At 39.8% G+C, this 16,178-nt stretch overlaps 1 protein-coding gene across 1 annotated transcript; it reads right to left on the reverse strand.

The window, feature by feature from the left end:
- Positions 1–8,578: 8,578 nt before the first annotated feature.
- On the reverse strand, positions 8,579–9,499 carry LOC149243263 (uncharacterized). Its single transcript, XM_089371161.1, has one exon. The coding sequence runs from the start codon at positions 9,497–9,499 to the stop codon at positions 8,579–8,581; it is 921 nt and encodes a 306-aa protein (XP_089227287.1).
- Between the last annotated feature and the right edge of the window lie 6,679 nt (positions 9,500–16,178).

A 16,178-nucleotide genomic window follows, 5' to 3' on the forward strand; every position in this document is an offset into this window, starting at 1 on the left:
AGAGGTATGTTATAAACACCTGATTACTTGTATTCTAAACACATATTTAGGGAAAGATATTGTTTAATTGTCTTGTTTGTCACTAGAAAGCCTTAGCTTCTAGGGAGGTCGGTTTTGTCCGCAAAATTGACTCTTTCCGCATGACAAGAGGAGAGGATGAAGAGCTTTAATTTTCGCTCCAATAGCTCAGATTTGGCGTTGGTAGCCAAGGGAAAACATCCATACAGAGGCAAGCCATGGGACAAGAACAAGGTAGGCTAGTTTCCAGCAAAACATAAAGGTATGACACAGTCTAAATTTCCAATCCATGATAAGAGAAATGATGATTGTTATTATTGTGTCAAACCTAGGCATCATTCTAAATATTTCTATAAAAGGAAATATAATGAGTCTAGGTAAAGAAACATAAGGCATAATGGAATTTTTGTGGACAAAGACACCTCAATCGATTATGGAATTAAAAATCTTAAATTGTTTGTTTCTGATGCTACATTGTTTGTGGAAAATGATGATGTGAATGCTTGGTTGATTGATTCTACTGCATCACTCCATATGTCTTGTAATAAGGATTGGTTTGATGAATATTATGAAAACATTGATGGAACATATGTTTATCTAGGAGATAAAAGATCACTCAAAGTTCAAGGTTATGGAGTAATAGGTTTGAATTTGCCTAATGGACAAGAGAGACAGATCCATAATGTGATGCATGTTCCTGGTATAAAAAATAATTTACTTTATGTTTCTACTATTGCTCACAAATATTTGAAGGTGGAAATTGTTAATCATAGTGTGTAGTGAAAGACGTTCAAGATCACTACAAGGTTATTACCATAGGTACCAGAGTTGGAGGCTTGTATAATTTGGATGTGAGTAGGAAAAGTCATCAAGTGTTGGCATCTACAACAATATCAACAATAGAGTTATGGCATAAAATGTATGGACATATAAATCACAATTATTTAATGCTACTTCAAAAGAACACAATGGTTGAAGGTCTTCTTGTCTTGAAGAATGATCATGTTGAATGTGAAGCATGTGTACTTGACAAGCAACATAGGGAGGAATTTCCTATACATAAAAAAAAAAAAAAGGCAGAGGGAAATACTTGATTTAATTCATACTGATGTATGTGGACCTATTCAAACTAGAGCTATTGGTGGAGCATGGTATTTTCTTATTTTTTTGGATGATAGATCTAGGTATACATGGGTTTATTTCATAAGAAAGGAGAGTTATTTTTTTGAGTACTTTAAAGAGTTTAAGAGTATGGTGGAAAAACAAACTAGTAATTGCATCAAAATTTTGAGATCTGATCAGGGGGGAGAATATAAATCAAGAGAATTTAATAAATATTGTAAAAGCAATAGGATTCTATAGTAATTTACAGTGCCAAATACACATAAAAAATATGGAGTCGCTGAGAGGAAAAAAAGAACACTAGTTGAATGTGCACATAGTATACTTCAAGGTAAAAATATTTCTAATGGTTTTGGGACTGAAGCCATTAATATTGATGTTTATTTGAAAAATAGGAGTCCAACCAAAAGTTTAGAGCTTAAAACACCTTTTGAAGCATTTTATGGGTACAAACCAAAAGTGAGTTATTTAAGAGTTTTTGGTTGCAATGCATTTGCTCATATTCCAAAATATGAAAGAAGAAAAAAAGATGCCAAGTCAATTAAGTGCATATTTATTGGTTATTGTGATGATCAAAAAGCATACAAGTTGTTTGATCCCAATACTCATAGATTGCTTGCAAGTAGGGATGTGGTGTTTCATGAGAATGCAAATGAAGGTGATAAAAAGAATAATACTGGTGTATGGCATGATACTGATGATTATGTCAAATTAGATACAAGTGTTGAACAAGAACACGAATAAGAATAGGAACAGGTACAAGTTCAAGAGCAAGGAGCATCAAGAAGTCATGACACTCTAAGAAGAGGAGAGGAGACTCCACAAAGCAGAAAGAAAGATGAAAGTAGTGAAACTCCAAGAAGGTCATCACGTCAGAGTCAAGTACCTATAAGGTATACAGATTATGCATTAATGTCTCTTTTTATGAATGTTGTAGAATCTTCAAGCTATGAGGAGGCTAAAGAATATGAAGAACGAAGAGATGCAATGAATCAAGAATATAACTCTATAATGAAGAATCACGCATGGGGATTAACATAATTGCCTAAAAAAAAGTTCCCATATGATGCAAATGGCTATATAAATCCAAGTTTAATATTGATGGCAGTATTGCTAAGCATAAAGTTAGATTGGTTGTAAAAGGATATTCATAAAAGGAGGGAATTGTTTATGAAGAGACTTTTGCACTTGTAGCTAAGTTGAACACAATTAGAATCATGATTACATTAGCTACAAAATATAATTGGAAAATTCATCAGTTAGATGTCAAATCTACATTTTTGAATTGTGAGTTAAAAGAAGAAGTTTATTTGGTTTAGTCCGAAGGGTTTGCAAAATAGGGACAGGAGCATCTGGTTTGCAGGTTAAAGAAAGCTTTATATGGTTTGAAACAAGCACCAAGATATTGGTATGTGAAAAATGATTCTTTCTTTTATGACAAAGGTTTTATGAGAAGCAAAAATGATTCTAAATTATACATCAAGGAAGATGAAGGTGGGAATGTTGCTTTAATATCTGTATATGTTGATGATCTTATCATAACAGGAAATGCATGCAAGTTGATTGAAGAAATTAAAATTTAGTTGTCACATGTATTTGAGATGAAGGATCTTGGTGAATTGCATTACTGTTTAGGTCTTGAAGTTTGGAGGGAATTTGGTAAGACACTAATCACACAAAGAAAATATAAAAGGGAAATCCTTGAAAGGTTCAATATGATTTAATGTAAGGCAATATCTACTCCTTTAGAATAGAATGTCAAATTGTGGAGTGATGATGGAACCAAAGAGGTGAATGGAACCTTGTTTTGTCAAATGTGGGGAAGTTTGAACTATCTCACCACTACGAGGCTGGATATAGAATATTTTGTCAGCATACTTAGTCAGTTCATGGCTAAGCCTTGTGAAAGCCACTAGAAAGCAGCAGCGAAAGTCCTTAGATATCCAAAATGAACACATTCTTTTGGTACTTTGTATACTGATGAATGTGATGTTGAGTTGGCAAATTATTCTGATTCTGACTCGGCTGGAAATATAGATGACAGGAAATCTACTACTAGGTACATGTTCAATATCGGTTCAGGACCAATATCATGGATCAGTAAGAAAAAACCAACTGTTTCCTTGTCATACACTAAAGCTGAGTATAAGGCATTATGCAGTGTTACATGTGAAGCAATATGGCTTAGAAGGATACTTGAAGATATTGGAGAAACACAACAAGCACTTACAATAATCAGATGTCACAATCAAAGCACTATCAAATTGTCAAACAATCCTATATATCATGCAAGGAAAAAACATATTGACACACAACATCATTTTGTAAGAGAAAAAGTGAAATCAAAAGAAATTGACTTATCATATTGTAATACCAATGAAAATGTGGTTGACATATTCACCAAGCCTCTTGGAAAGGCTAAATTTGAAATGTGTAGAAGTAAGTTGTGCATTGTAGAAAATCCAAATTATGTTGTAAGCCTAGCTGAGACTTAGACCAGCAGGCAAGTTAACATGTAGGTCGTGATTAAGGGGAGGTGTCAAGATATTAATCACAAATGGAGCCGCTCATTGTTGAGACAGTGCCAATCACTATTCAGCAGTTAGCGTAGTCGGCTAGAGTCAGTAGATAATAAATATCATTCAGCGCAGTTATTGTTCATCTGTAGCTGAAGATGTGTATAAATTTCAATTTTTAGTAATGAAAGGTGCAAGCTTTGAGTGCTAACTGTGTTCTCTGATAAAATACTGGGAGAAATAATTCTACACCTACAGCTCCTTCCCACATTTACTCTGCCCTGCCCCATCTTCTCAATGTTGCTCCCCTCTAACCCTAACACACCAATTGAATCGAACTGGACTGAAAATTCAGCCTAGTCAAACAAATTTTCCAACCAATGCGGCCAAATTTGGTCACTATGTCTTTTTCTCCAACAAATCAGTTGTGGCAAGCAACTCGCAACTAGACAAAGGCTTAAATAAAACATAGAGATATACTCAACAAAACGAAGTAAAACAAAGCAAAGCTTGGAGCAACCCAATAAAACTTTAGCTTATAATTCTAATGCACAAAGACACACACAGTAAAACTTTTTTTTTCTCAATTAGTCTACTCTTATATTAGTACAAAAAGATAATACAGCAAGGCTGAAGCCTTGAAAGTTCTAGCCATGAAGATGGCATTCTAGCAAAACGCTCTTGACAAATTGACAATAAGACCTGCTTGTTTGTAGTTCAGCTGAAAACTGACCCAGACAATATCTGAAAGACTGACGCTTACATTGACCATACAGTAAATAAGAACTGACCCGTACATAGTTACAAGACCGACATATGCTTTGCCAGCTATGGGCATTTTCCAAACAAAACATAGACATGAAAAGACACTGATCATGGAGAAGACCGACCTGTAGAAGTGACCACTTTCAAAATTAAGGAGCATGCTTACCGAGAAACTGTAGATATTCAGAGACTGGCTTGAGGAACCGCGATCACTAGCACGTTCAGACATCATTGGAGGTCCTAGGATGTTCTTCAATGCTACGACACCCGAATTGATCAGAGTCAATGGAGTCAGAAGGATGAGTAGCTGAGGTTGAAGGAATATCACCTTTGGGCGCTCCTGGGCCTTTGTTAACTGTGTGACTTACTTGCTGTCTTTCTATGCTCATTGGCTGGAGGTTGCTCTGATTTTCCCTGCTGTTCTCCTGAGGAACTGCTTGAAGAGCGTCTTTAGAGCCCACTGCATTCTCAAGTAATTCAATGGCAACAGAAACTATAAAGGAAGCGTAACCCAACGAGCATGGTATCCTGAACCGGGTAGAATGCGACTGAGAATGGTGCTCATCAACATTAATTCTTTCAAGCCCTCTTCCTCTGCCATGGCTACTACGAGTAATAGGAATGCTGAAGCTGCTGAATTCCAAAGTTTCTGAAGTGGGATTCGATGAGGTTGGTGAGTACCTTCGAATGGCCAGACCCCGGGCACTACCCCTTCTGCAACCCATCCGAGGCCGTTCTCGAGGCATTGTGAAAGGAGCTGGACTGCGGCGATTACAGATGGCACCTGTGGGCTGCCACTTGCCCACCATCACCATCCTTATCATACTGGCTCTCTGATCAACCACTCTCATCCGGGGGTGAGTAGTCTTGTTGCGCTAGAGAGGTGCATTCATTTTTGAGTTGTTCATCATTTGAATCACTGAGAGGGCCTGAGAAGTAGAGAAGCTGCTGGTTGACCCCCTGATTGGCCAATCTATCTGCTACTTTGTTGGCTGTGCATCTTATGTGCTTGAATGTGATGCTCCGGGGTGTCCACAGCCTTTCCTCCATTTGCTCCAATCTACTAAGTAATCTCCAACTTGAGGCTATTTTAGATGTTGGGGAACCTGCTTGTATTCTGATGACCGCTGCTATTATTATGAGGGAGTCTCCTTCAACCTCAAGAGGATAAAAGTTTTCTTGCTCTGCTATGCAAATTCCTTCTAGTTCCGCTGCATTGTTGGTATCGTTGCCAATATTTCCATGGTAGATATACCTGATTGTGCCCATTTCATCTCTGAAGACACCTCTGTAGCCAGCTGGCCCAGGGTTTCCTTTAGCTGCGCCATCAAAATTTAATTTGAACGAATTGGAAGCAGGGGGGACCAATTTAGTGGAGAGGCAGAGCTGGAAGGGGAACTGGAGTTGATTTGGACCAGAGAGGTGAATTCCATATTCCAGGCCTTTAAGATGAGGCGTTCCTGAGGGAGTTATGGCAGGTCCGCTGGTTGCCATTGTCCTGTTGCCAAAGTTTCTTGGAGATTTTGCTTAAGGAGAAGCCATAGAGAGTCGATGGGTTTGCTGGTGTTGTTGAAGACTCTGTTGTTTCTCTCTTTCCATAATATCCAGTAAAAGAAACCTGGGATAAGGTTCCACAACGAATTTAATAGAGGGCTTTGGAAGGGTTGCTTTGGCCAATTTTTGAAGGTTTCTGCAATATCTCCCTGTCGTTTTCCAGATCTTCTATTGCATTGATCAATTTTCTCCCATAATTGAGTGGCAAGAGGACAAGTGTCCATTAAATGCAAAGTGGTTTCTACGTTGAGGTTGCAGTTAGGACATCTAGAAGGTCCTATGAATCCTCTCTTTTGCAGCTTGTCCCATGTGAGGATTCGTTGTTTGCCTAGAAGCCATAAGAAAGTGGAGACCTTAGGCCATGTTCCTGGTTGCCAAACCTGGTCCCAAAGCTTATCCTTGTTTGCCTGCGTGGGTGAGTAGCGTAATTGGTGTGCTTCCTTAGTGGTAAACATTCCTTTAGGCGTGTGTCCCCAGCGAAGCTTGTCCTGTTGATCCGAGTGCTTGATTTTCCTTTGATTTAACTCCTGCTCGATCTCTGTGTAGGTTTCCCCTTGCCAGTTGGCCTGCCAAGTGCTTGCTGATTTCCAGCGCTGAAAGTCATGGGATGACTGTTGTTGCCAGAATTGATGAACGTGGATAAGATCAGCGTGATGCATGTATGCTTGCCACATTGGCTTGTGAAAGAGAGATGCTAGTTTTGGGAGTTGTTGCCATGAATCCTCCCAAAATCTGGCTGAGGTGCCCGAATGAACTTCCCAGAAACTGTGTTCTTGTATGAAGGCGTTGTGAAGCTTGGCAGCGTTCCAGATCAGGGAGCCTGGAGTTGTGGGGCAAGTTCTGATGAGGTCCTTCCATTGACTTCCTGGCACATATTTTGCTTGCCAAAGCCGAGCCCAAGGTGTGTGTGGTTTGGAGAGCCAATTCCACCATATTCGGGCTCCCATTGTATTGTTGCTATGGAGGGGATCCCGAAGTCCTAACCCACCGACTGCTTTTGGTTGGCAGACCTCATTCCAATTGACCAGTGCCCATTTCCTATTGAGACCAGAGGAGCCCCACAGAAAGTTTCTCTGCAGATTGCGGATGCTTTTGAGGACCCATTTAGGAGCAGCTAAAATGGAAAAGAGATAAAGGGGCATTGCCTGGAGAACGGATTTGATGAGGATAAGTCTGCTAGCCATATTGAGCGAGCGAAAAGTCCAGGAGGAGAGTCTGGATTCCAGCTTGTCTATGAGGGTTCTCCAAGAGGCGTGTTTAATGGCTGAGTCCAGGAGAGGAGCTCCCAAGTATTTCGAGGGAAGCGTTGCAATGGAATATCCCAAAATTCTTGCTATATTTCTTTGAGTAGGGGTGGGAGTATGAAAGAAGAATAGCTGGGATTTGGCGGCGTTGATTGAGGTGCCAGAGGCTTCAGAAAAGAGAGAGAGCAGAACTTTGAAGGCAGAGGCTTCTTGAGAAGAAGGATGGCCGAAGAGCATGGTGTCATCTACAAACTGTTGGTGAGATAAAGGGTGAAGACCATGAAGAGAAATTCCTTTCAGGGTATGAGAGGAGATAGCTGAGTGAAGCAAACGACTGAGGCCTTCGGCCATTAAAACAAAGAGAAAAGGGGAGAGGGGGTCCCCTTGATGGATACCACGGGAAGGACGGAAGGGCTTTGAGGGAGAACCATTGAGCAGGATCGAAAAGCTGGGAGAAGAGATGAGATTCATGATCCACCTTGTCCAAGTTGCATTAAAGCCAAAAGCCAATAACATCTGATGTATATAATTCCAACTAAGTTTATCAAAAGCTTTTGAGAGATCAAGCTTCAGAATCATACCTGGCTTTTTTAGAAGCTTCAGAGAGTGTATCACTTCATTTGAGAGAATTATGCCATCCATTATTTGTCTCCCTTCTACATAACCTGTCTGCTCTAGCGAGATGAGAAGTGGGAGGAGAGGTTTGAGCCTATTGGCCAAAACTTTGGATATGAGTTTGTAGATGACGTTACACAGTGCAATAGGCCTGTATTTGTCGGGCGTATTTGATTCATCCCCTTTGGGAATTAGCGCTAAAAAAGTAGAGTTTAGCGAAGGGAGAATCCAGTGCATTGATCGTGATTCCTCCACTAATTCCCAAACCTCTGTGCTAACAAGCTCCCAAAATTCGTGAAAAAAGTTAGCAGTGAACCTGTCAGGACCGGGTGCCTTACCATCCTTGAGTTGAGCCATGGCATCTTCCACTTCTTTCATTGAGATGGGTTGAAGCAGCTTATTGTTGTGGTCCTCCGTTATGATTTTAGGGATGAGTTGTGTAATTTTTTGAATGGCTTGATCTCTGCTTTCTAGTCATTCTCTTAGGATTTCCTGAAAGTATTCTTGGAATTCCTTTTCCATTTCTTCATGCTTTTCTAGTCTTTCCCCTTGCCTATTATTGATGAATGTGATATTGTTATGCATCCTTCTTTGGATTGTGGATCTGTGGAAAAATTTCGTGTTTTTCTCCCCCTCCTTAAGCCATCGAATACGGGACTTCTACCGCCACAAGGTTTCTTCTTGCTGCCTGCGTGTCTCAATTTCAGTCCAGAGGATCTGCTCCTGTTGCGCCCTGTCTTCTGTTCACCCCTCCATGATGATCTTCTGTTGTAAAGAGCACATTTGCTGCTCCAGCTTTTTTCGTTGCTCAAATATATTTCCGAACTGAGTACGATTCCAATTTTTGAGAACTTGTTTGAGGTTTTTTAATTTCTGTTGGAACTGGAACATTTTGGCTCCTTCAGGGGGTTTGAAGGTTTTCCAGGCCTCCTTAACCACTGCTTTGAAGTTGGGATTTGAGAACCAAAAAGCCTCAAATCGAAAAGGTCTGTTGCTTTTTGTACCTGGGCGCGTCCATTGTAACATAATGGGCCAGTGATCTGATCCTCCTTGAGGCACGATAGAGGCATGAAAATCCCCTCCAAGGTGTATAGCATTATCCGAAATGAGGAAACGATCCAGCCTTGAAGCAATATGCTGAGATCCTCTTCGTTTATTGGTCCAGGTATAAATTCCATTTGAAGTCTGAATGTCCATTAGTTGGTTGTTCTGAATGTAATCTCTGAAGCCAATACTGTCCCCTTCTAATTTCGATCTACCGCCACTTTTTTCCTCCAGAGCCCTGATGATGTTGAAATCGCCACCACCAATCCAGAGGGGAAATTTTCTATTGGAATTGAGAGCTGTAAGTGTATCCAGAAGAGCCAGTTTCTGATTTAAATGTTGCAGAAAGTAAACATTGGAGAGATGACCGTGAATATTTGTTCCTATGAGATGGAAGGTGGCTTGGATGAGGAAATGAGAGGCGTGGAAGTCTTGGAGGGTGAGTATTTGTGGATTCCAAATGATCGCCAGTCCTCCAGAGGCGCCTGAGGCATCCACTGAGACTGAGCTGCAGCCCGACCAGATCTTACTCAGAACCTTTTCTATGATAGTACTATTACTTTTTGTTTCTTGAAGAAAAACTATAGTGGGCTTTTCTTGCTGTATCAAGTTTTTTAACATTCTGTGTTTTGGGGCACTGTTCAGCCCTCTTACATTCCAGGAAATGAGCTTCATGAGGAACAGTGGGGTTGAGATTTGTAGAACTTTGTCAACTTAGGGAATCTCCCAGATTCCATTAGTAGTTCTCCTAAGATGATGGTCCTTTGCAGGTCCGTTTTGCGCCCTCTTTTTTTTGTTTCTTTTAAGATCTTCTTTCCATCCCATGGGCTTCCTGCTTGTATTCCTAGGCATTTATTGTGTTGAGCTTTGCTGAGAACTCCTTCCAGCCTTTCGATTTCCCATGGAGGAATTGTATTGTACTCTTTCTGTTTACAAGCTGTTTCCAGTTTGAGTATATCTAAACCTTCCAAGTTTATACTCTCTGGATCTTCATCCATTTTTGAAGGAGTGTTTTGATCTTCCACGAAAGTATTGTCATGAATGCTAAGGGCTAGAGCCGCGTCCAGCTCCATTGAAGAAGATTGTGCGGCAATCTCTAGTGCAGATTTCTTAGAAGAGAGGGGGTTGGGAAGGCTTGAAAGATCGGAAGCAGAGGATGGCAGAGAAATTTTGGAGATCTGGGAAGGAGAAGGATGCGCAGGGTTAGCCGGGGGAGAAGCAGGAAGATTCTCTGAAGGGTCGTGAGGGGTGAGAATAGTGAATCTGTTCTGGGTATCAAGATTTTTGGAGCTATCTGGGGCGGCAGGAGGTTTCTTTGCATGACGACGACGAGTAGGGACTTTGGTAAATCCTTCAGAGTCTTTGCTGGGATCATTGACAGGGGGTTTGGATTGAAGATTGAGGGGATAGTCCCTAAAGAGATGGCCATGCTCATGGCATTTCCGACATCGAAAAGGAATGTGCTCGTAATCTAAAGATTGAATCCATTCAAAGTCGTCGTGGAAGAGACTTACCGAGTCTGCTAGAGCTTTGGTAAGGTGCATTTGGACACAGATCCAGGCATAAGAAGTGTATCTACGAGTTTTGGTTTCCTCAGCAGCTTTGATGAAGACCCCCAGGCTGTTGCCTATATCCATTAGTGTCTCCTCTTTCCAATATTCCGCAGGGAGGGAATACATTCGAATCCATACTGGAGCCCAGCTGAAGTCTTCCTTGTCTGGGTTGAATCTTTCTTTCCATTCTCTTAGGTACAAACCAGAAGAGTTGAAGAAGTACGGTCCACCTTCAAATATGCGAGATTTTTCCTCCAGGCAGTTGAAGATTGCCGTGAAGAAGCCTTTGGGGCCAAGCTGCAGAGTAACTTGTCCCTTAGGCTTCCATTTTGAAGCAATCCAGCCATGCAAGGCCTTTTCAGTTGGCCAGAATCCGAGGAACTTGCCTATGAGTGCATGGTCCCTCATAAATTGGATTTCGCCATTGATTCGCTGGCTGGGGAGGTCGACTTTGATTCTTTCGGTAGTTTTTGGTATGCATGTGGCTGAAGTCGCCTTTGGTTGTGATGTAGGGGCTTTTTTATTCCCGCCATTGTCCTTGCCCATTTCATCACGTGTCGCAGTAGACTCATCTTAAATAGTGGACGAATTTGGTCCTTGATTTGTTTCTGGAAGGCTTTCTGAAATGTGCAGAGGTTTTTTTTTTTTTTTTTGAGAGTTGTCAGAGGATGACCCAAAGTATGGAGGGGGGGAGGATCCCGCCCCTCCTGGGAGCGTATTCATTAAAGAAACCTCAGTCGGAGCGTCGCGGATTGACGGTTGGAGGTCGTGGGAAAGCAGGGTTTCTGGTTAGTGTTCAGGGGCGATTCAGATCGCATTGCAGAGCTCCTTCTCCCAATCTAGGAAGCATCAGTGTAACCCCTCATTGTTCACACACACAATGAAACTTTGTTTTCACACACCCACCAAAATTTGCTCCACGATTTTCTCCTCACTACCTCTCACACTTACACACTCTCTCTTGCTCAACTGTCCAAATTATTTTTACATTGATATTTATCCAAACATACAACTTTGACTCAATCATTCATGAGAGAGCAAATATTTAAGACATAGGATGGGCGGTTATACAAACGAGGGATTTTCTGAATTTACAGAGGTTACTGCAAGTAAGAGTTGCACAATAAATATTTGAACATACATTTTACCAACTTTGTAATAAGTTCTTTAACTATCTGATATGTTGCGTAATAGTCATCTTGTACTTTTGCTCAGAGTGTTAGTCCTTCCGCCTGCAAATAAAATTGCAACCTACAGTTGAGGTGTACCACGCGTATCATTGTTTTCAGTCTATTAACTGTGGTATTTGAGATTAATATTTCCAACACTCCCCCTTAATAAGAACTATCGCCATTGACAATTTTCCCAAACAATCTCTGAGATAAACAAAATTTTCATGTGCCAATGGCATTGTGAAAATATCAGCAAACTGTTCCTCTGACCTGTAGTGCTGCAACACAATTTCACCATTTTTAATCAATTCTCTAATAAAATGATATTTAGAGTCAATATGCTTGGCCCTCTTGTGAAAAAAAAGAATTAATTGACAATGCAATTGCGGAAGTATTGTTGTAGAAAATAGTTGTCGTTCCCTCTTGGTCATGGCAAAGATCCCTCAACATCCTTCTTATCCAAACTGCTTGACATACTTCTATTGTTGTGGTGACATGTTTAGCTTCTATTGTTGATAGTGACACTATTGGCTTCTCCTTGGAGGCCCATGAAATGGTTCCAGAACCCAAATGAAGAACATATCTTGACGTGCTCTTTATATCATCGACATTTCCTGCCCAATCCCTATTAGTGTAACCAACCAGCGTAAAATCATTTGTTGCAGCGTACAAAATACCATATTCCTTTATCCCATTGACATATCTTAGAATACTTTTCGCTACTTGCCAATGCATCTCCTTGGGTATCTCCATGAACCTCGACACCAAACTCATTGCATACATTATATCTAGCCTAGTGGCGATTAAATACATCAAGTTTCCTATCATGCTTTTGTATAATGTTCGATTGACATTACTTTCACAATCTTCTTTGCCCAACTTCAACCCCATGATAGTTGGAGTTGATGTGGGCTTTCTATTCTGCATATTAAACCTCTCCAAAGTGTATGCTACATACTTTGCTTGGGAAATAGAAATACCATTTTATGTTTGCTTCAATTCTATGCCCAAAAAATACCTTAACAACCCCAAGTCGGTCATTTCAAATTCACTCTTCATGACTTCTTTGAAATCAGTGACGAGGAAATCATCACTACCTGTAAAAGTCAAATCATCTACATATAATACAACAATAAGAATCTTACCATCACTCTCTTTGATGTCGAGAGTAGGCTCACCATCACATTTGTCGGAACCATTGTCTAACAGGTAAGCATCTATCCAGCTATACCATGCACACGGTGCTTCCTTCAATCCATAAAGAGATTTCCTCAACCTATACACCTTGTCTTCTTGGCCTTCTACCTCATAACTAGGTGTTAGCGCAACATACACTTCCTCTTTCAACACTCCATTCAAGAACATTGATTTTACGTCCATTTGATACACTATCCATTTTTGTTGCGCGACAATCGCTGCCATTGTACACACTGTCTCCACCCTCGTGACTAGTACAAATGTCTCTGCATAATCTCTTCCATGATGTTGCTTGTATCCTTTGACAACTAGCCTTGCTTTATTCCTTTCAATCTTACCGTCGACATTGCTCTTGGTCTTATAGACTCACTTCACTCCAATAACTTCCTTTCCTTGCAGAAGGTCCACTAACTCCCATGTGTCATTATTTTCTATTGCTTCTATTTCTTCCTCCATTGTTGCAACCCAGTTTTCTTCTTTCACTGCATCTTAAAAATGGATTGGGTCATCTACATGATAAAATAATGCAAATAAGGAATTCAAACCAGTGCTACTATCAACATAATCTTGCTCATAAATCTCATTTAAATTTTTGAATTTTGGTCTTCTTATGTTTGTTGAAGATGGGCTTGACATGTCACTTGGTGTTGCGCTTTGTAGCATGCTTGGAAAACTACTTGCTTGACTGGTGATGCTGTCCTATTATTTGTTGACGACATTACTTTTTGCCTGCATTGTTGTGCTTGAATAGGAGTAGAGGGAGTCACTGTTGAGGAATTGCTTGTTGCTGTCAATTCCTCTTTGTCCTCATGTGGTATACATGCTTTGACATTGATTTTGTTCTCTAAAATTCCATCCCATGCTTCCTCTTCTATGAGCTGCACATCTCTGTTGATTATGACCTTCTTGGTTGATGGATTGTAAAACTTTTATGCCTTCGATTCATCACTATATCCAACAAATATTCATTTCTCCCCCTTGATGTCCAACTTCTTCCTCAACTCATCCAGGACATGTGCATATGCCACACATTTAAAGAATCTCATGTGAGTGACATTATTCTTTCTTCCACTGCATGCCTCTTTAGGAACCACATTTTTTGCACTTTTGGTTGGACACCTATTCATGATATATGTTTCACAAGCACCAACTTCAACCCAATAATAATTTGGAAAATTCTTTTTCTTCAACATACCCCTTGCTATTTCCATAATGTTCATGTTTTTCCTTTATGCGACACCATTTTGCTGAGGTGTATACCTTGTTGTAAATTTCTTTTGAATTCCATGGTCCCTACAAAAACGTAGGAAATCATTTGAGATGTGTTTGCCACCTCTGTCAGTCCTAAGGACTTTGATGTAGTGTCTACTTTGCTTCTCAACAAGAGCCTTGTATTGGTGAAAGTGATCAAACACTTCATTTTTTGTTTTAGGAGATAGACCTATGTCTTCCTTGTGTAGTCATCTATGAAGGTCAATAAATAGTAGCTACAACCAATTGATGGTGTTTGCATTCATCCAAATAAATCTAAGTGGACAATCTCCAAAGGTGCCTTTGCCCTTACTCACTGTCCTACTAGAAATGTCTTTCTATGTTTCTTTCCCAATATGCATCCTTCACATAGTTTGTTTGGTTTTTCTATGGGCGTAAACCCATTCACCATGTCTTTCATATGCAGCGAATTCAAACCTCCAAAGTTGAGGCAACCAAATCTCAAATGCCATAACCAATTTTCATCTTTAACCTTTGCTTGATAGTTTACTTGTGTGATAGTTTCATCTTTTCTTCCATCCTTTTGTGAGTTCATTGATAGTTGTGCTCATGCACTTTCTTCCTTCAAGTTTGATTTTTTATTTAGGGGAAACATCTTATTTCTTGTCATATCAAATTTTGCAATCAATTGCCTACTTTGAGGCTATCCAAAATTGTGCACTCATAATTTTTGAAGAAGACATTGTATCCCTTTTGCATGAGTTTTCCAATGCTTATGAGGTTATGCTTCAAACCAAGGAAAAAATAAACAACTGAAATATATTTATTCTCCCCCTTCTTTGTTATGATATTAACTCTCCTCTTCCCATGACAGAGACTTTGCTACCAGTGCCTAATGTCACTTCAGATTTTACACTTTAATTTAGATTGGTAAACATTTCTATGTACCCTCACATGTGGTTGTTGCACCCTAAATCTAGATACCATACATCACTTTGTCTTTTTTTGTGCTACATCACAAGCTAAAAACATGCTATCATGGTTTTAATTTTCCTTTGTGAAATTTACACTTGGTTTGTTACTAATTTCATATTTCTTCTTTCTAAATTCATTTTCATAATGACCATACCTCTTAGAGTAATGACATTGAACATAAGATTTATCATACCTTTGACCTTCTACTTAATTTTGGCTTGGGCCTTGACTTGGATTTTGATTGTTGCCCCTTCCACTTGAGCTTGAAGGGCTTCTTCTTCCATCTTTGTGTGGACTTCTTACTCTTCCTCTAGCATATGATCTTCATCTGCCTCTACCTTGACCAAATGAAACTTGTGTCTTGAAGGCATGCTTCAATGAGGAGCGTGTTGCTCTATTCAGTCTATGGTCATGAGAAATTAGTGATGCATGAAGCTCATCCATTGAGAACTGTGATATATCATTTGTCTCCTCTATGGCCACAACAATGGTGTCAAACCTTGCTTGCAGGCTTCCCAAAAATTTCTAAACTATTCTCCTTTCCTCAAGTGTCTCACCATGAGACCTAATTTGAGTAATCAATCTAATTACATGTGTAAAAAACGAATCTACATTCTCAGACTCTTTCATACAAAGTGTGTCAAAGTCTCTCCTTAACATTTGTAGCTTTGTTGTCTTCACTTTTGCCATGTCTTGGTAGGCTATCTCGAGGGTGTCCCATGCTTGTTTGGACTTTGTTGTTGTTGTAACCCTTGGAAAATACTTTCATGAACTGTTTGAAAAATGTAGAAGAGGGATTTAGCATCCTTATTCCTATTGTCCCTCAACAAATCCCTTTCTACTTGTGTCAAGACACTGTATGCCGCTACATCTGCTGGTTTTTGAAAACCATTCTCCACCAAATCCCAAATGTCTTGAGAAAAAAAATAAGGCCTTCATTGTAATAGCTCAATAATCATAATTTTTCCATTAAACTATGGTATCTGAGGATTAGTCAAGCTTGTGTTGGATGTTGCCATTTCTTACTGTAAAAAAAAATTATACTTGTTGGTAAATACACTTCAAAAATTTGCCCACAAAACAAATTTTAATTGCTAGTAAAAACACTTGTTTTTACACTATTTAGAAAATTTTACATAGGAAAAGGAGGGGAGTTTTCTTCAATAAATTAGTTGGGCAAGCAAATCGCAA

Source organism: Pinus tabuliformis, chromosome 8, assembly GCF_031772625.1.
Source record: "Pinus tabuliformis cultivar Carrire ecotype Pingquan chromosome 8, CPIR1, whole genome shotgun sequence".
NCBI classification, from domain to species: domain Eukaryota; kingdom Viridiplantae; phylum Streptophyta; class Pinopsida; order Pinales; family Pinaceae; genus Pinus; species Pinus tabuliformis.